Source organism: Drosophila serrata, unplaced genomic scaffold, assembly GCF_035046125.1.
Source record: "Drosophila serrata isolate PLE 108 unplaced genomic scaffold, ASM3504612v1 contig_165, whole genome shotgun sequence".
Lineage (NCBI taxonomy): Eukaryota > Metazoa > Arthropoda > Insecta > Diptera > Drosophilidae > Drosophila > Drosophila serrata.
The window spans coordinates 3,372,527-3,393,047 of NW_028257063.1; the positions used below are offsets into that span (position 1 = coordinate 3,372,527).

The 20,521-nt window shown below is 36.3% G+C and overlaps 1 protein-coding gene across 30 annotated transcripts in view; it reads right to left on the minus strand.

Annotated features, from left to right (window-relative positions):
- Pkn (serine/threonine-protein kinase N) overlaps positions 1–20,521 on the minus strand; it is a 41,425-nt gene that overhangs the window by 19,934 nt on the left and 970 nt on the right. For 9 of the 30 annotated variants that reach the window (XM_086827160.1, XM_086827157.1, XM_086827151.1 and 6 more), the window contains exon 2: positions 20,069–20,425. In XM_086827160.1, coding sequence (XP_086683286.1) covers positions 20,069–20,089 — 21 coding nt within the window. In that variant the 5' untranslated portion in view covers positions 20,090–20,425. Of the gene's footprint in view, positions 1–1,340; positions 1,593–4,216; positions 4,427–4,984; positions 5,005–8,152; positions 8,566–20,068; positions 20,426–20,521 lie in introns of those variants that run through there. The other 21 variants (XM_086827158.1, XM_086827156.1, XM_086827150.1 and 18 more) reach the window with 7 other exon arrangements.

Consider the following 20,521-nt stretch of genomic DNA (forward strand, 5'->3'; position numbering starts at 1 on the left):
CGATGGCTTCTGTCTGATAACCATTCACGGCATTTCTTGGCCAAGAAAGTCACTGACAAAAGGTGTCAGAGACGGTGAGAGAGAACTCAACTCGATAATTGCTATGCAAATTGGAATTCTAATCGAAATCAATTTCAATTGAAGGTCATCATCAACTTTGTCGCTCTGCCGCAAACCCACTTTCTCAAATAGTTCACTATCTATGTGCTCTACCTCTGGTTAGCAATTTGATTTGATAGGCGAAAGTTTCTTGGAAACGAAAGTCAGTTAACAATTGGAATTCCAAAGAATACAAGGCAATAGAGTAACTCTTAATTTGACTTCATCAGAATGGTTACCTTGGGAGAGGTACCCTTACAATGATTTTAATAGGGGAATATATGTATACCATAAATCGAAGTTTTACTTGGGTTTTCGATAGAATTTCGAAGGTATATTATTTTCCATTAATAGGGACTTCCAGAAGATGCACTTCAGGAATGTTTTTAATTTAAAACATTTAGATTCAACTATAGAATGATATCATGTTTACATAATGTATTTGGAGGCTCCTAATCAGGCATATATCCAGCAACTTTATAAACTAAAACCAAACATGAAAAAACGGAAATGTTGTATATTTCTTTATTGCAATCTTAATTTCCCTTTAAACTTGTAGAGTTCAAGTTCATTCTTATCTCCCCCAAAAGTTCTTAAATTCGTTTTTTAATACTCCTAGCAATGTCTTAATGTTTCTCAATTGTATTTTTCACTATATTCACATTACACATACACTATTCACCCAATGAACCATAGACAACAAAGTTACTCGCTTGTGCTATCGATTGGAATATATGTTTATTTTCGATTCCTGTTGAAATCCCAAACATATACGTTATGTACGTGTGTATTGAACCCAAACACAATGTGGCAAGTGCCGAGAGGTACAGAGTAAACACTTTTCAATAAACAATCTTTTATGGAAAAATCGCTTTGTAAATATTTTTAACGAAATCCGGGATGCCCAGGCTTTTCTTTTTGTGTTTGATATTCTGCCATTGAGGAATGTCGCGGATATGTATATATTGGATTTTCATTTATGTTTAAACCTGTATTATATTCAGTATTGATTTTCTGGCCTGAAAAACTTTTTAGTTGTTAACAAACTTATTTTCAAGGCACTTCCCGAACCAAATGCGGCCCTGACTTGGCAGAAAATAAAATAAAATAAAAGAATGCGTAATGATTTCTTATCAAAAAAGAACCCGGAGGGGAACTGATAACTTTGGCAAGAACTAAGAATTCCAGTGCCACTTGTTTGTTTAGATATCACACACACAAACACACACAGTTTGATTCACACTTTTCTTTGCACTGCAATTTATAAAGTTCACTACAATTTTTGCTGCATTTAATTATTTCAATTGAATTCGACACTCGCGAGGTGTTAATTATTGGGCCAGCACTTAATCCGATTTATTGCTAATAATTAAGTGACACTGCGGCGACACCGTTGTTGAGTCATCCATCGAACTCCGGCGGGAAATTGGCATTAACTACGCCCGTCTATAGCCAAACAGTTACTGAGAACATCCCAGCTGTAAACGACTGCCGGCGTGTGTGTGTGGGCCTGGTTCCTATTGCCTGGGCCAAGGGGAAAATCGAAGCGAATGGCGAAAAACCGAATCGTGACGAACGGCAACCAGCTAGAGCAGCAACAGGTTCAGGTTCGTTCGCTGCCGATAAGCTCAAACCACGCAACTCAATTGCTGCGAACGCAACCTTGGATAAGGCCAAAACATTGGGCCAAAACCACCTCCTCCTGCTCTTCACCCTCCTTTGCGGCTCTCTCCCTCTACAGGCGATTACTGTATCTCTGCGATGGGATAATGAGATTTTAAATCAATCCTGCTAATTGGCAATTAGCTTAAAGACCAAATCGATAGAGAGCAGCAAACGGCGCCGAGGCGAATGAGTTGTAAGTGCCAGAAATCTCATGGGGTGGAAACCCATCCTCACCCAGCTGCAGACTCCCAATCCTTCTATTTAGACCACAGAAGCATCTTTCCACTCAAAAAAATACATAGAAAAGTTTGTTTAGAGAATGAAAATAATGTTTCAAGAATTCTTAATTGAAAATGGGTTAGTGAAATAATTTTTAACCAATATATACGAGTTATATAAACCTTTAATATTGATTTTTATGTCGTATAACGTTGTGGTAAATCAAAATATCCACACTCAAATAATATAATCATAAAAAAAAGTATTTTTGTGATTTACAACTTAGTCAGAAGCTTGGAAATCAGTGAAGAAGTCATTTTCGACCCTATAAACTATATATATTCTTGATCAGAATTAACAGCCGAATCGATCTGGCTATGTTCGGCAAAAATTTAATTTTTTCAAAATTTTGAAAATTTTATAAGGGGTTATCATCATTAAAATTGTCAAAAATTGACAAAATATTGAATTTTTTGAAATTTTAAACTTAGTATGCAGATTTATTAACCTAATAAAAACTAGCATAGAACCGCTTTCCGAATTAAAATTAAGGCATTTTTGACTTAGTTATGCGATTTTTAAACTTAGATTTGTCGTAAAAATTTTAATGTAAAATTATTTGTAAATATCGAATATTTGAAGCTTAGTTTTTATCGATTTCCGATTCTATCTTATAATTTAATGGTTAAACTTGCTTTTTAACTGGAAGTACTTATCTTTATAAATTTATAACAGACACATGGCGTATACTTGATATAAGGTTTTCTCGTTAAGTATACGCCATGAATGCTAGATGTCCCTTAAATCGAAAACTATTTTTATACCCTTGCAGTGTATTAGAATGTAAGTCGGAAGCTTAAAACGCATTGAAGGAGTCATTTCCGACCCTATAAATAATATATATTCTTGGTCAGCATCAGAAGGCAAATCGATCTAGCCATCTCCGACAAAAATTTAATTTTTTCAAAATTTGAAAAATTTAATAAGGGTTCACATCATTCAAATTTACAAATATTTATAAAAATGTATATTTTTTTCAATTTAAAATTGAGTATGCAGATTTATTAATCTAACAAAAAATAACATAGAACAGCTTTCCGAATTAAAATGAATGCTTTTTTGGTAAAGTTATGAATATTTTAAACTTTGATTTATCTAGAAAATTGTATTATAAACTTATCATAATTATTGATTCAAAGAAGCTTAACTATGCTAAGTTATATTACATTTTCAATTCTATACTATTATCATTCAGGAGTATATAAACTTGGGCTTCCCGAAATCAGTTTTCTTTCTCGTTTTTTTTTTTTGTATATTTATTTAACCATTTTATCCTATATATTTTGTTGCAGTGCAACTAATATTGCCTGGGAAATGTTATTTCGCATGTGAATTTTTAGCGGCACATTCTTGAAAACATCTTGATGTTTGTTGATAACCCATAATAAAGCCAAATGAGATTGCATAACGTGATTACAGAAAGGCGAAGGAAGGAAAATGCAAGCCCAGCATAGCGGAGTTATGGTAAAAAACAAAAACAAAAAAACTGACACAACATACTTGAATAATCAGCATAATATGCGATATATAGCGACATGTTCATTATTCGTCGGGATTCGGTGTGGTGTGTCGGTTGCATTACCGAGACAAAGGCGCGATATATAAAGCCTCAACGTTGCCTGAGAAAGTTGCACAAAAGTGCATCATATTGCCACAAAAGGGAATGGAAATGGAGACCCAAGGAGGAGCAGGAGGAAATCCGGGGAGGTGTCAGAAAACTTCAATAAATTGTTTAAAAATTTATCAATTTCTTTTTTTGTGTGGGCCGAAAATCAAGAGAGAGAGAGAGAGAGAGAGAGAGAGAGAGAGAGAGAGAGAGAGAGAAAAAAAACAAGGGAAAAGACACTGAGAACGCTGCACATTTCTGTTGAGACTTTTCGACTTACTTATCAGCTTCTTTGCCTTCTTAATGAGCTAATTAACCCAAGCTTAACGGCGGTTGTAATTGTGGCAATTACTACCAACCATAGCTGGTTTGAGGAATGTGTGTGTTTTTGTTTCCTGCACTTTAAAGGGGAGTTTTTTTCTATTTCAATTTAAAGCAGGAAATCTTTAGTAGAAGGTGTGAATCTTGGTCAAGAAAAATTAATTTTAAGGAAATAATGTAAACAGTTTCAAATCATATCATATTGTAAAATATAAAACCCTAAAACACATCCTTAAAAATACATACGTGCATGAATCCCTTGAGGCGCGAACGTAAATCCTTGAGGAACACCATGTTCATGGTCAATGCCATAATACCGTTGTTGTTGTAATTTAACAATTATTTAGTTATTTTTTAAACAATTTCTTTTTATTTTCTGCATACAAATACCAAAAGTTACACATTGGCAACAACAAGTTGTCAACTTTTTTGCATTTCTTTCTTTTCGTTATCTCACTGTACAAATATGCGAAAATTTGTATACTCATTTTCCAAAAGAAAAATCGCACAACGCAAAAATCTCAGTCGCTGTTGCGTTGTGAGAAGAAAGCTGGCCAAATATTTGTCACAATAAAGAGCACACACACCTCCACGTCCTATGGATACATCGTCTCGAATAGATATATATCTATATACTATATATATTTATATACTATATGTGTACGGATCGGTTATATCGAATATAAAAAGCGACGACGATGTCAAGGCGCTGCCAAGACGCAAACTGCAATAGGAAAGCAGGAAAAACGCTCCGTGTTCGTTTGGCGGAAAAGCGATTAGAAAGCTTTTCGATTTGCGCACATCATTTTCGGAAAACAAAAAAAAATACAAGAATTTCTATCTGAAATTGGCATGCAAAATGCAAAAGGGGAAGGCGAACACAGAAAGTGCACAGAAGATTTCCACACGACACGTGTGTGCTCTCGGTATATCTACAAGATACATTATAAATTTGGTGAAAATATATTTGCCAGCAAATCTTCTCCTTTGGAAAAGTTCTACAATTTTCAGTACATTAAATAGTTTCCATTTACCTGCAACGAGAAGAGAAGAGAGAAAAAAATATTAATTAGTTTATATACATCATCTGGATGGGGAGCATTTTCAGTTAACTAATGATAATGATGATGGACCACTTTGATTCAACCCGCGGCAATTCATAATATTAATAATTGGCGCCCGCTTTGAAGTCGACATGGCGGCAGGGGAACAATCCAACGACTCAGTGACCAATGACCAATGGGAAACTTACGATTTCTAATCGGTCGTTTGCCCCATCCCTCACCCTACCTCCCCCCGGAATAAATACAGAAGCGAACCTGCCGCTGCTACTTTAAACCCCAACATTAATTTTTGGGGCAGGAAACATCGAAAAGCAAAGCGTTTGCCGCACGCACATGAAATCAAACTGAAAACAAGGTCGCCAGCTATATAAACTCTACACATAAACATATCTAAGTGTATATCACAGCCCATGTTATACCCTTGGCTGTTGATCAGCCCACGCACGTCCACAAAATTCAAAATACAAAAAAACATGTGTAGATGGGGGATATTTCATTACTTTAGATACCCTTCCAGGGTATTATGATTTCAGTCAGAAGCTTGCAAATCAGTGAAGGAATCATTTCCGACCCTATAAACCATATATATTCCTGATCAGAACAAACAGCTGAATCGATAGCCATGTTCGAATAAAAATTAATTTTTAAAAAATTTTGAAAAATTTTTAAGGGGTTACATCGTTAAAATTGATAAAAATTTCAAATTTGTAAATTTTAAACTGAGTATGCAGATCGGTTAACCTAATAAAAACTAACATAGAACTGCCGAATTAAAATTAATGCATTTTTGAATTAGTTATGCGATTTTTAAGCTTAGATTTGTCGAACAAATTTTAATGTAAAAATATTTATAAATATCGAATATTTGAAACTTAGTTTTTATCGATTTCCATTTCAATCTTATAATTTAATTGCTAAACTTGCTTTTAAACTGTAAATACTTATCTTTATAAATTTATAACAGACACATGGCGTATACTTAATTTTAGGTTTTTTTTCGTTAAGTATGCGCCATGTATGCTAGATGTCCCTTAGATCGAAGACTATTTTTATACCCTTGCAGTGTATTAGAATGTAAGTCGGAAGCTTAAAACGATGTGAAATAGTCGTTTCCGACCCTATAAAGCACATATATTATTGATCAGCATCAATAGCTGAATCGATCTGGCTATGTCCGGCAAAAATTTAATTTTTTTTTTAAATTCTGAAAATTTTATAAGGGGTTACATCATTAAAATTCTTAAAAATTGAGAATTTTCTTAATTTTTTTAAGTTTTAAATAGAGTATGCAGATTTATAAATCTAACAAAAACTAACATAGAACAGCTTTCCGAATTAAAATTAATACATTTTTGGCTTAGTTATGCGTATTTTAAGCTTTGATTTTTCAAAAAAATTGTCATTAAAAATATTTATAAATATTGATTCAAAGAATGGCAGTATATTTCAGCTGAGTTATGCTAGATTTCCGATTAGATCTATAATTCATTTGCAAACTAAAAGGGTATATAAAGTTTGGTTTCCCGAATTAAGTTTCCTTTTTTGTCTTATATTGTTTTTTGTGGTTCAAGAGCGATTTAATTTTCGCACTCTACATAGAAAAGGTACAGATTGCGGGGGCTATGGCAATAGGGAATTCTGAATGCTCTACATGTTAGGAATGCGTGTTAAAATGTTAAAACTATTATTGCTAAAAAATATATTGTATGGTAGGATTAAATATACACACAGACTTTTTAACGGAGCCTCCGATTTTGAAATGTTCCAGAACTCAGACTTTAACCATTTTTAAGTACCTTCTTGTAAATCTATTTTGATTTTGCCACTGATAAAAAATAAATACATCTATTCTTTTTCACTCTCCAATCTAATTACCTAACCATGTTACCTCTTCCTTAAAATATTTTGCAACAAAATCCGGAATTACTTCAAAACAAACCGCAACTGTTGACCATTTATGAGAAGAAGACTGTCTAACAGCATTAACAAGGCACAAAGACAAAAGGCCAAAACAAGTCGTGTGTTGTTATTATTATTATTGTTTCCATTTTGTTTGAGTTCATGTGTATTTTGGACAAACGCCTAAGCAGTCTTAAATTGATTTTTATCGCAATAACAAAACGTCTACAAATCGATCGATCGAATTTGATTTTATTTCGCACTACAAGTTTTGCATTACAAATTGGAAATGGAATGAGCTTTAATTTTTTTTATTTCTCCCCTGCCGAGTGTCAATCATAAATTTTCCAAATGCATTTAAAGGCAAGCAGCTCATTATGGCCAGTTGAATGCTGATGAATTTGTTTAGTTTAGAGTTGACAACTGAAGCTGTCAACGCTTCTTTTTTTTTATATAGTATATACGATTTGTAATTCGAGTTTGACCCAATATGGAAAATGGTGGAAAAAAGGGGGTTTCAAGGGGGTTTTCTGAGTTGACCCAGTCGCATGGCATTAAGGCAAAGCCATAGAAAGGCATCGACGACTGTGACAGCAATGCTAAAAACAAAATTTTCATTTTCAGCTGCTGCTTCTTTTTCTTAACGATTTTTTATCATTTCTCGCTTTTTTTCATTTTGTTGCTTATTCAGCACATGCAACAAGTGAATTTGGGTTAAGCCTCGGTGGCGGCGTAAGTACCGTAAATAAAAATAAAACCAGCCAAAACGGAGGCGGCCCACAGAATGAGCGGGCGAAAGAAGAGACCACACGAAAAAAAAAAAAAAACAAAACTGTGGCAAAATTAGAACAGAAAAGAGAGAGAGAAAATAAACTGAAAATCGATTTTCGACTATGGTCTCGAATTTTAATTGATTGTCACTTGGATTTTCACTTTTTATATGAAGCGGTAGCGCCAAGGCGAGCTACAAGAAATAAAAGAGAAATGGAATTTCACCCAAGTGCTGTTTTTGTGTATCTCTCAGATGTAGCTTATAGCTTGTTGCTTGTAGCTGTATCTGCATCTGTAGCTGTAGCTGTATCTGTTTCTGTTTCTGTATCTGTGGCTTTTATCTTTCGCCTTTTGTCTTAATTATTAACTAGAAATCCGCTCGAGCCGAGAAGAAGCCGTAAAATAAATGGTCCAAATCGCGTTGATTCGTTGTTTAAGCAAAACTCACACTTCTCCAGCTATTCCCACTGCGGTTATGTATCTCTATCTGCTGGATTCCGACTCAGCCTCAGATTCAGATTCATATTCGGTTTTCCGTTTTGTATCTCTGCACTCGCGTGGCGTGGGCGCGCCTTTCGAAAATTAAGGACATTGACACATGGCCAAAACGCATTTGTGCGTCATCCGTTGGCAAACATATTTGATTTCTTTATTTTGTTGTGTTTTTTTTTCGCACACACTCACGAGATGGTCGGGGGGTAAATTACAGAAAATCAGCAGGTATAAAGACCTCCCAATTTATGCAATTCGCTGCTGTTGCACGCCGCTACTTTCACACACAAACAATAACAAAACATTCGAGGCGAAGAGACCACACCAACGACCAACACAACCGGCTTTTTCAAAGTCCGCGAGCGAACTGAAGAAAAGCCAACACAGAGACCCAAAGCCCCCAGCTCTCTCTCTCTCTCTGTCTCTCTCTCCCAAGCCAAGCAGAGAGAGCGGGCTTAATCGGTTCACTGAGTGAGAGAGTGAGCGAGTGAGCTGGCTTCAAGCGGAGAGAGAAAGAGAGAGTATGAAAGGAATAGCAAATGGTATTATTGTTTATATATTAAAAAACTATATTTAAATGTTTATAAATGATTTTTAAATTATATTTAAATGCAAATTATTTCTGTGGCATTGCAGCTACATGATATCTACACGATTTAATCTAGACCTTTCTTGTTGGGGTATTGGAAAGATTAGAAGATTCTAGGGTTTATCTGAAGGCATTAAATAAGACCACTAATAAATAGTATCTATATGTCAATTAAATTTAAAATTTAAGATATTTAAGATTAAATTTAATTGGAATATATTTAACCATAAAAAATATCATTTAATTGAGCTTAGTTTCTTTTCAAATATATACAATTCATTTACACCAATTAAATAAATGAATAATTTCCAAGATTCCAAAGAATCCAACCAGTACTTTTTCCCAGTGCAGCCCCCCATGAATGATGCTCCAAAATAGAGAGCAAGAGAGAGAGTGTGTACAAAAAAAAAAAAAAAAGAGAGGCTCCCCGCTCCAGCTGCAAAGAGAGTGCGCGGCTGACTGACTAACTGCAACTCAAGTTTGTTAATTGGCTCCGCTCACAGATTCTATTCAATTTATCCCCCATCTCCCAAATCCCCCCGCCACCCCCTCGGCGCTAGTTTGTTCTTAACTCTCCCATTATTGTTCCAGTTCTGAGAATTGTACAGCTATGTTTGATTAACATTTGAGAGAGGAGAACGAGAGAGATCCCCACTCTGCCCCATCTTTGGAATAAAAGAATAAAGAATAAGCTTAGCTGCATCACCTCCGATTATTGTTGTTGTATTTTTTTGGCTATTATGAAACTGTCACACATTACAGTTGGCCACGACTTTTGTTTATTGTTTATTCCCAAGAATAAGCCGCGAGATAAGCCAAGTGTCGTCATTTGCATAAGCACCGAAAATAGCTGAAAAATGAGATGAGCAAGAGAGAGAGGGAAAGAGGGAGGGAAACCGGGAAATGGAGGAAAATTCCATGGCTCAGCGTGGCGCCGTCGCTTCAATTAGAAAAATTCTTTCTTGGCCCAAGGCTTTCTCTCTAAGCGAGAGAAATTCTTTCACCCCAAGGTTGCCCCTTCTGTTCTGGAACGAGCCATAAAAAACGGGATATTGTTTGCTCTTTTTTTCAGTTAACGGGTCGGGAAAATTAACCAGAATTTGGTGGAAATAGTTTTAGAGTTTTGTCACTATTTTTGTCATTTTACAATGTGATTTTATTCACTTTACATTGCTTCTTGTTTATAAAATAATTTTTGATTTATTTTACTATACATATTTCGTCAAAAAACTTTTTATTCCCATAAACAAAAAAAAAACTCTTTGGCGAGCCAAAGATTATTGAAATTTTTAAAGTCAATTTTTTCAAACATCAAAGTTTAAAAACTCATAATTAAGCCAAAAAAGCATTAAATTCGATTCGGAAAGCAGTGCTATGTTAGTTTTTATTGGGTTAATAAAGCTGCATACTCAATTTAAAATATAAAATAATTTAAAAATTTTCAAATTTTTTTTAAATTTTAACGATGTAACCCCTTATAAAATTTTCAAAATTTTGAAAAAATTACATTTTTGCAATACATAGCTAGATCGATTCGGCTGTTGATGCTGATCAAGAATATATATAATTTGCAGGGTCGGAAATGACTCCTTCACATGATTACAAGCTTTTGACTGAAATTAAAACACCCTGAAAGGGTACAAAAAAAAAAGGTTAAGAAGCCCCGCAAATGAGTGACTAATTAGATATCCACACCCCAAGTCGGAGCAGCCTTTTTTAGACCACCTTTCCCACCCTTCCTTAACCGATACAACCTTTGTAAAGGCCCTGACTCACCCACCTGACCTATTGAATATCTTTATAAAAGGGTTTCCGAATCGATAACAGTGGTAGTAGGAGAGGCGTAGGCACTACACCAAACCACACTACAGAGATACCTTACCAACCTCGCCTTATCGCACTCAATGGGAAAACGGAAATTGCCGTGGCAAAACCCACAAAATAAAACCGGATGTCGGATGTGCGGCCAAAACTGTATGCAGTTGAAAGTCGAAAAAAAAGAAAACACAAGCGGAGTTTTCGCCAATGCCAAGTGCAGTGACTGATAAGAGCTCCGCTCGCTCGGAAAAGCGAAACTGAAAAGCGGCAATTAAGCCGTCGAATGCGTCATGGCAGTTGCCCAGCCCACGACAACGTGTCGCACCGAGATCCAAGATCCGAGATCGGAGATCGGAGATCCGAAATCCCAGAGGTTGACAAACCCAAGAGACCCACCGAAACACAGCCACGCACTCGCCCAAAAAAGTTGCCCAGCCAAGTCAGCCAGTTTCATCATAATTACGGGCCTCTTTTTCAGCTCCTTACCCCTTTTCAGATCCCCAAAACAAAATAAAATTAAAAGGAAAAGTGTTGGAGTCGTAAAACGAGTGTAATGAACATGTAATACCCTTTAAATTGACTTTATACCTTGATCAACTAATACGTTTAATAAGGATTTGAAGAATATGTATTGTATGGTTTTATTTCATTAATAAGTTCCAGAAAAATTAGATATAGTGTGCTTAAACTATTCCAGAAAGCACCTATTGATTCAATTGAAAAATACAAAAATGCCACGCTTCAAATAAACATTATTTATGGGAAACATAACATTATACATGCATCTCAAACTCTCTTGCATAATATTCAAAATCAAAGAAAAGGTATAATAATTATTTATATGAATTATATGTAAATTAATTAAATGTACATACTCCTTACTCGAATTATTAAATATATTATAAGCTTCAATAAAAAGTCAGAAAACTATCTTTAAGATAGATATTATCTGTAGAATATTATATTTCCTGGGAAAAAGCTTAAATTGTTTTGAAATTTAAAACAAAAGTATTTAAGGCACTTCCCAAAACTGTAATTAACAAAGAAAGAGTATAAAATATAAGCCACAAGGTCTGGCAAAAAAACCTGGCAATACTTTCGTTCAGTTAGATTAAAAATATTATGAAATTGTTTTTAATATTTCGGGAAAGTTAACCGCGGAAAATGAGGAAAGCCTGTCAATTATGTCATTAATAAGGGGGGAAACGCAGAGTTCAGAACAATGCGAAAAAAGGGAAATGCCGCAATCCAAGATCTCTGAGTGGATATGCAGATTGTCTAGCAGCTATAGCAGATGTATCTGCAGCCATGTATCTGTATCTATGTACCTGTAGGATTGTGCCTTTCGGGCCGTGTGATTGTTTCTCTAGTTGAAGTTTTTGTTGCTGTTGTTTTGGGCGCTGTCACGTAACGAAAGGGAAAACTCTGGGCTGTCTCTTCGACTTTAAGTTTGAGACTATAGCCTCGGCTTTAATGCTGCCTCTGCCTCTGCCTCAGTTTTGTTGTCGCATCGATGCGGCTGTGGGAAGTCATCGTTGTCGTCTGCACAACATGCAGCACAGCAACTTTAAGATACAGTGCAACGTCTTTAGCATTGACTATATCTCGAGTTTCTTTAATTTCTTAATGTATATTTATTTAATGGAATCCCTACTGTAACTGAATGCAGCAATGACAGAGCACAGAGCCACCAACAATGGCTGCCAAGAAGACTCGCCCGCCTTTGGCCAAAAGGAGGGGGAAAATGAAGGGCCCTCAGTGTCGGCCAACGTCAAAGGTAGGAAGGTAGGAAGGTAGGTGCCTGCCTCCCCCTTAAAAAGTTCCAACTGGCTGCCTTCAAGACATCTTTCGAAGGGTGTCTGCTCTCATTTGCATCTCAACAGCAACAACAAAAAACAAAAATGTAAAAGAATAAGCCAAACAACCCCAGTTAAAGTGAAGTATAAGACCTTTTATCACCGAAATCCGGAAAACAACGACAACCTAATTAATAAAGCCGCTTTATTTTTTGCTCTACAGAATGTGCAATACAGTTAGTTTTTCCGACAAGAGTCCCAGACTAATCAGTGGGAAAACTGATGTGTCGAAGAGCACATCTCCCAGAGATCAAAAAAACAACACACACAGGTGAGCGACTCTACCTAATTGCATTAAGAGCTCAAAGCTGAAACTGCAACCAGCGATACAGAAAAATCAGAGCGATTCCCACAGAATCGGCGAGGCATTAGCCGAGTACACGTAATGTGATTAACATGGATTCCCCACAAACACTTGTCCAACTTGGATTAGAGATGGGTTTGGTTAGCCCCAAGACTTCAAGACTAGAACTATCGAAGGGTCTCCCATTTAAGTTAATAAATGGTAGCCAGAATATAATTTAATTTAAGGGTGTAATTAGCAAAGTCTAGTCTTCAAAGTTGAAGATTATTTGCCTTAAGGTAATCTATTCCTTAAAAAGAGTTTAAGATAACTTTTAATTCAAGATCTAATTGGTTTTATGGATTACACAAAAGTAAATAATGAGAAGAAAAGATAATTAACTAAAAAAAAACCTTAATTTGTTTAATTAATTTTCTTTTATATACTTCAAAGGTCTTAGACATTTAATGGGTTTAAAAAGGAGTACACAAAGTATATGTTAACTCGTATTAACTAACTACAAATTGAAAAGTAATACGTATTTAATATTTAAAGTAAATTTGCCTAAAGTTTATCTGTTTAAATATTATTTTTTTCATCTTTTATACTTTAAATTGTCGCTTGGTTAACGCCTTTATCTAAAAACACATTTCCCGTTTGTCTAAAAACACTATTTACTCATCTCTAAAATGGTGGCTTTTGCAGCATTGTTGATTGTTGATTTTCATTTGTTGTTGTTAATCTTGTTGTTGTAGCTAATGTTGTTGTAGTTGTTGTTATTTTTGTTGCTGCTGCTGCTGCTGCTCCGCTGCATTCAATCAACGAGCAACGGCATTTCGAGAGCAGCGCCCGAGGCTTTGGCTTTAACGTCGGCTTCGAACTTCCAATGCGGCGGTCAACAACACTTGCAGCGATCGGAAAATTATAAAAATAAAAAACAAAAACAACAAAAACTAAATAGTAAACAGCGGAGGCTGTTTGAGGAAGCCAGGCTTAAAAGTGGGAAAATTGGCAGAGAGCCGGGAGAGTAAGAGAGCGTGTGAAGTGAGCTTAGAGAGTGGAGAAGAGCAGGGGGAGACGGCGTATCAAAGCCATTGCAGGTGTTTGCCAAACAATTGCACTCAAGCCTGGCACGCTTCTCTCTCCTCTCTCACAGACTACACTGAGAGAAAAAGAGAGAGAATTTCCGGCTTACAATTGTACAGGTAATGTATGTTTTTATAACCCTGTTTTAGGGTATTCCAATGTTAGTTAGAAGCTTCAAATGCAGTGAAGGAATCATTTCCGAACCTATAAATTATATATATTCTTGATCAGTATTAAAAAGCGAATCAAACTAATCAGGTTTTAAAGAAAAATAAATTTTTCAATTTTTTGAAAATTTTATAAGGGGTGACATCGTTAAAATTGTCAAAAATTGATAAAAATTTGAATTTTTTTAAATTTTAAATTGAGTATGCAGATTTGTTAACCTGACAAAAACTAACAAAAGACAGGTTTCCGAATTAAAATTAATGGGTTTTTGGCTTAGTTATGAGATTTTTAAACTTTGATTTATAGAACAAATTGTCATATAAAATATATATCGATTTAAATTTATAATTCAATTTCAAACTGCCTATTGCTGAAGTTTTAATTCTTGTTAATGCTATGTTTAACTAAATGATGATAAAGAATTAAGTAATCAGAGATTGCGTTAAACACTTAAACAGAACATACAAGTCGCCTTTCCTTTCATGTTAATTTAAGCCTCTTCATGATCTATAAATTATTATCAGTATATTTAATCCATAACATTCAATAGTTCCCAAGAATCTTAAGTACACCCACTTGTATTGCAAAATTCTATACTTTTCCCCCTTAAATATATGCAAATACTATTCCCTGTGCATTTGGTAAATGATATAAACCCTGTATCCATATATTTTTCAATCCCCATATGCGGTGCAAATGGCATGTCTCCGTTGTGCCTATTAACATGCTGTTAATTTGATTGAAAAATGCTTTATGGCCAATAGCCGCAGTTAGAGTCGCAGTTTGTAGCTTGGCCTTTTGTTTTTGTTGGCCATTTTGTACGTTTTTGGTTGAGTGAAAGTGAAAATTACGAAAATTATATAGAAACCAATGTTACCGCAGCAGCAGCAGCAGCCGCCAAAGAAAATTGGATGGAAATGATTGGGCCACAGAGAGAGAGACAAGCAACAAACAAACTAGCAAACAAACAACAAAAGCCAGCTCTTGATGGCTGCACGTGCAACTCGGTTGCAACTTGAAGCAGCAACTGTGGCAAGTTCAAATCGCATCAGAAGGTGCACCACATTCCTTGGCCAACATTTCTATTTGTTTTTTCTTTTGTTTTTTGTTTTACTGTTGCCAAACTAGACAAGTTCTACTTCTAGTTGTAGTTGATTGGCGCAACTAGTTTCTGCATTTGTTGTGGTTCTCAGTTTCCTTCTTTCTTTGTGGCTGGAGCAGCACACATCATTTGCAAGCCAAAACGAGGAACCTGGCTAACTAACGTTGTCCCAATTTCAAGAATCCACTGTAATTGGGGACACCTGCATGCGCCAAAAATCGAGTTTTTGCGAAATGTTTCGAGTTCAAGGGGAAAACCCGTTCTCAACTCAGAAAAAAGATTTGCCAACAGAAAATGGGACAATTCCAGTTCGTTCTTAGGATCACAAGTCAAGCGAAAAACCTTTTCCCGCTACACCTGTTAATTAACTCCCCTGCGCAATATATTTTTATTAAGTAACACACTTTAATTAAACCTGGAGTAACTCTATAATTACTACATTATTTAAATGCATTTCATGCTCTATTAAAGCCACTCTCTAAGCAACAAGGGACTGCTTAGGTTTCCCCCTTTTTAAAATAGATTTTCCTTTTGTGTCTATCCTTTCACCTGCTTCTAGTTCCTGGCCCATAAACAAGGCCACGGCAATCCAATCAGGCGACCACCTCGAGGCCCCCACAAAACTCATATCGATCTGGAGAGGAAAGAAGCACTAGCAGCAGCAGCAGCTGTGGCACAAAGTCAGCGCAATAATTTGCGCAATTGAACTCATCAATTGCAGCAATTAAATGTGCCCACGGCGTTAGGAAATGACGGGGGGAGAAGGAGGGGGAGGGGGAGGAACAGACATGGTTATACAGGCAATAACGAGCTATGAATTAAGTTAGTCAAATGCAGAGAGAGGCACACGGCCAGTGAATGTGATATAACTACGGCAGCACAACAAAAACAAGGTTCAGGCAGCGCGAGTTAATTAAATGATTTCCAATGCCTTTCCACCGACGACCCCCTCGCAAAACACTCACTTTCTTTGGCCTCTAGGGGGAAAATCGGAAAAACTAATGGAAATAAAATGTCGGATTGAACGCTTGACTAGCACTCACTGACTATATAAATGTGTATATATATATATATATATATTTTGCAACATTTAATTGCTCAATTTATGTAAGCAAGCAAAAGCAGCTCCGAGGGTCGAATTGATAACAAAACGACATCACAACAACTTGCTTTTGCGACAACTACTACTATATAGTCATGAAAACAAAATAAACAAATTAATCTGTTGAACTCGGGATGAGAAAAAGGAAAATTTCTTAAGGAGCAAATCGGTTACGTCAGAGTCAGTCAGTCGCATCTTCGTTTAAATCAAATAAAACTTTTTTGCGCAGCTACAAAATTTACATAAACAAATCACGAAATCACTATACTAGGCAGTATGATAGCGCTTATCAGCAGCCTCCATCGGGCAGACTTAATAGATACAAATTGAATTTAATGAAATGCATCATCCCACATCATTCCCAGGGCCGAAAGAGGGGAAAACTCGTGCAACAACACAAAGCACGAAGACTTGGATAGGAAAATGCGGAAAATTGTATAAACAAGACGAAGACTGAGTGGCAATTTAATTAAAGGAATTCACGCAGTATCTACATCTTCTCAGAGATTGCACTCAGCGGTATTTCTATTCTGAAAATATATAAGGGAATGGAATATAGAGTATATAAATATATATTATGTGTGTACACCTCATTCCAGACGAAGAATTCACTCTTAAAGTTTCATATTGAAAGGGAAACTCGGTGTACTTGTATAGTAAGAAATATATATGTAAATAATTCCTCTATTTGTACAACTTTTAAATACATAATTAGTCTATTTTCATATGGCTAATCAAAGTTTAAAAAATTCATAACTACGCTAAAAAAGCATTAAATTCAATTCGGAAAGCTGTCCTATGGTAGTTTTTACTAGGTTAATAAATCTGCATACTCCATTTAAAATGTTAAAAAATTCAAATTATTCTAAATTTTTGAACATTTTGACGATGTAACCTCTTATAAAATTTTGAAAAATTTATTTTTCTTTAAAACATGGTTAGTTTGATTCGCCTGTTGATGCTGATCAAGAATATATATGATTTATAGGGTCGGAAATTACTCCTTCACAATGTTACAAGCTCCTGACTACAATTCTAAACCGTTTTTGAGTCGATATTAATTATATTTTTAATTGACAATTTCTTCAACAAATCAAAATTTAAAAATCGCAGAACTTAGCCAAAAAAGCATTAATTTTAATTCGGAAAGCAGTCCCATGCAAGTTTTTATTAGGATAATAAATATGCATACTCAGTTTAACATTTTAAAAAATTCAATTTTTTTTTACCAATTTTTGACAATTTTAATGATGTAACCCCTTATGAAAATTTGAAATTTTCCAAAATTTTCAAAAAATTAAATTTTGTTCGGACATTGCTAGATCGACTCAGCTTTTTATGCTGATCAAGAATATATATAATTTATAGGGTCGGAAATGATTCCTTCACATGATTACAAGCTTCTGACTATAATCATACTACCCTGCAAGGGTATAAAAATAAAATAATAATTAAGGATTACTGAGGTGATTTCAGAGTGAAAATTTACTTTTAATTGGTATACTTGGGTGCATTGTTAAGCTCGCGAAATTATCTTCCAGTTGCAGTCGCAACTTCTGGCTGTGCTGAGAACCAAAAGGTAAACAACAATCCAACCAGGAGCTGGGATTCCTTTGCTTCGCAAACCACCTAGCCATCCCATCCCATCCCATCCCATTCCATTTCACTCCATCCTGTGGCCCTGTGTGGCCCTTTGTTGATTCTGACAGGCTGTCAGTGGCCAAGATGTGGCCACACAATACTGGCAGAGAGATGTGGCCAAGCGAGGGGAGGGCCAGAAGCAGGGACACGTGACACTTGATGGGCCCGAAACCGCCATAGCAAGCCAAGCAAGCCAACAATTGTTTGCCTAACATTCCGCATGCATGGCAAGTGTGTTGTCCAGGCCTTTTGCTCATTGCAAATTTGTTAAACAAATCAACAAAATGCTTGAAACCAAACTCAAAACACTCACAGAGAAAATGAGTAAGATGTTCCAAAAGTGGATGCTATTTATCTTATTCTTAGTTGTATATGTTTCAGTTTCCAGGATTTTTTTGTTCTTCAAATTCTTCTAGCCAGGCATTTTTCTTGCCATTTTCCGTGCCAACTGGCTGACCCTGTTCTGCCGAGCAGCTTTTAGAACAACGCCAAGATGGCTCAGATCGAAACCGAAACCGGTTTTCAGTTCCAAAACGAAAGAAGCCAGCCAACCTGCGGTCTCGTCTCCAACTTCAGGTGCACCACAGTGCACCGTAAATGGCAAAAGTATGTAAGTAGGAGCTGGCGGCTGTGATGATGCTCCTCCTTCAGGAATCTGGTTTTCTCTACAGGCACCATCGATTTCCTATATACATATACACTCGTATATATTTCTTACTTTCAAAATCCAAGCACAACGTAGATTTACCATTGAAAATCGCTCGGGGGTTTCGTGAATGGTTCATCGGGTGAACTTAATGGGTCAGTACTAGGCTAGAGTACTGAATGATTTTCTCAGCTTCTTCCAATGCCCTAAGTTGAGTCATAAACAAATTACGACGGTCATTCACTACGTGATGGATGCTGCTCGGGGTTGTGTTTTCCCGATAAAAGAACAGCAAAAGAACAGAAGCTGCTTATAGAGCTCATAAAGCGAGCGATAAGCGAGTGCAGCGATAAGGAGGCGGCGGCGGTTGCAGTTTTTGCATCGACCCAAAACAACTTGACAGCGGGCCTATTTATAGCCAGGCACAGTTAAATACCCTGTAATCACAACTGATTGCCGGGCAGCCAAGCTAATTGCAGTCTAGGCAATAATAGCCTCTACACAGAGAAAAGGGGTAGTGACCAAATGCTTATAAAATTCTGAATTTAAAAATTTATTTACAGATTATTAAGTCACAATTCTATATAGATTAATTCAGAGCAATTTAGATGTTATGTTATGTAGCAAATGTTTTAGTTGTTCTTTAACTTTTAAGAGACATTTTAAAATCTTTTTTTAACTGCACCTATAAGGTATTAATAAAACCATACAGATTTCCACAGTTGGTGGCGGGGGATCTATTTTTAGGCATCGGGTCACGCACTTATGCCAATTGCCACTTGGTGGACGACGGTATGTGAATTTGAATGTGGAACGCGATTTGTGCACGCCAACTAACGAAAGTGATGTCATTTGCAGAGCCATTTGTTGCCGCTTTCATTGGCACGGCAGGCTATTAATTTTGTCCACTGGAGGCCAAGTCAAGAGGGCTTCGGGGATGACCCACAAGTGGCTTCCGTCGTCAGCTAAAACGGAAACTCCTCGTGCGCAACAGGTGCGTCATTAAGGAGGGCCCAGGAATTGGCTCACAACGGACATGAGTCTTATTTTTATTTTTTTCCATACTATCTTAACTACAGGCATACTTCGATAAGGATTTGTAGTGAAAAAACGAGGGAGTATATATTTTTTAGGGATTTTTCGAGGGATTTGTTTGGGGTTTATTTTTATATAAATTATTGTGAGTATTAAGATGGTGGAATCAGAAGTTTTAAGCGTAATAAAACCATTCTTTAATCTCTTCTTCGTTTATTAAATAATTATTAAAATCGCAAGAATAAATTATTGCTAAAGAAACTCAAATTTTAGTGTTCTAAGACTTTTTATAGACTGAATACCTATTGTTGAACCTCATATAAGGTGCTCCTACAAGAATATTCCCAACATAACAAAGTTCGACCGTATTAACTGTTGGAATGTTCCATTTCCCACAGCTGACAGAGCGGGACGGGGTTAGAAAGAAGTGGTGCAAGGGAGAGGGAGCTAAATAAGCTGATATGGAAAATATTAAGCAACTGATTTGACCGGTAGACGCACGCAAGCATACACACACACAAACACCCACACATCAGTGAGACTCACCTGATAATACGAATCCGACATGGTTTATGTAGTTCAGCCCGTTGAATCACTCGATGCCCTCGCTTCTCGTTGTTGTTTTTGCTGTTGCTTGTTGTTATTATTATTATTATTACTCTTGTTGTTTTTGTTTCTGTCTTTTAGCTGTCAGTTTTGGACGATTTTTGGCTTTTGATTGGCGCCGCACGCACACACAGACATAGATGTAGTTGTATGTTTAAATACACGCGCCGCGTTCGCTTTTTTTGTTTACTTTTCTTTGCGTTTTTTGGAACTGGAATTGTTTAACACCTTAACACCTGATGCCGAACAGTATTTTCCTTTATCTCTTTTATCGACTGCGCGCTCTCATTTGATTTCCTGCGGTCGAGGAACAACAAAAATGAATAGAATTCAGTTGTTTTGGGCAGGGCAACATATACACACACGCACGCAAGCAAACAGCACACCAACAAG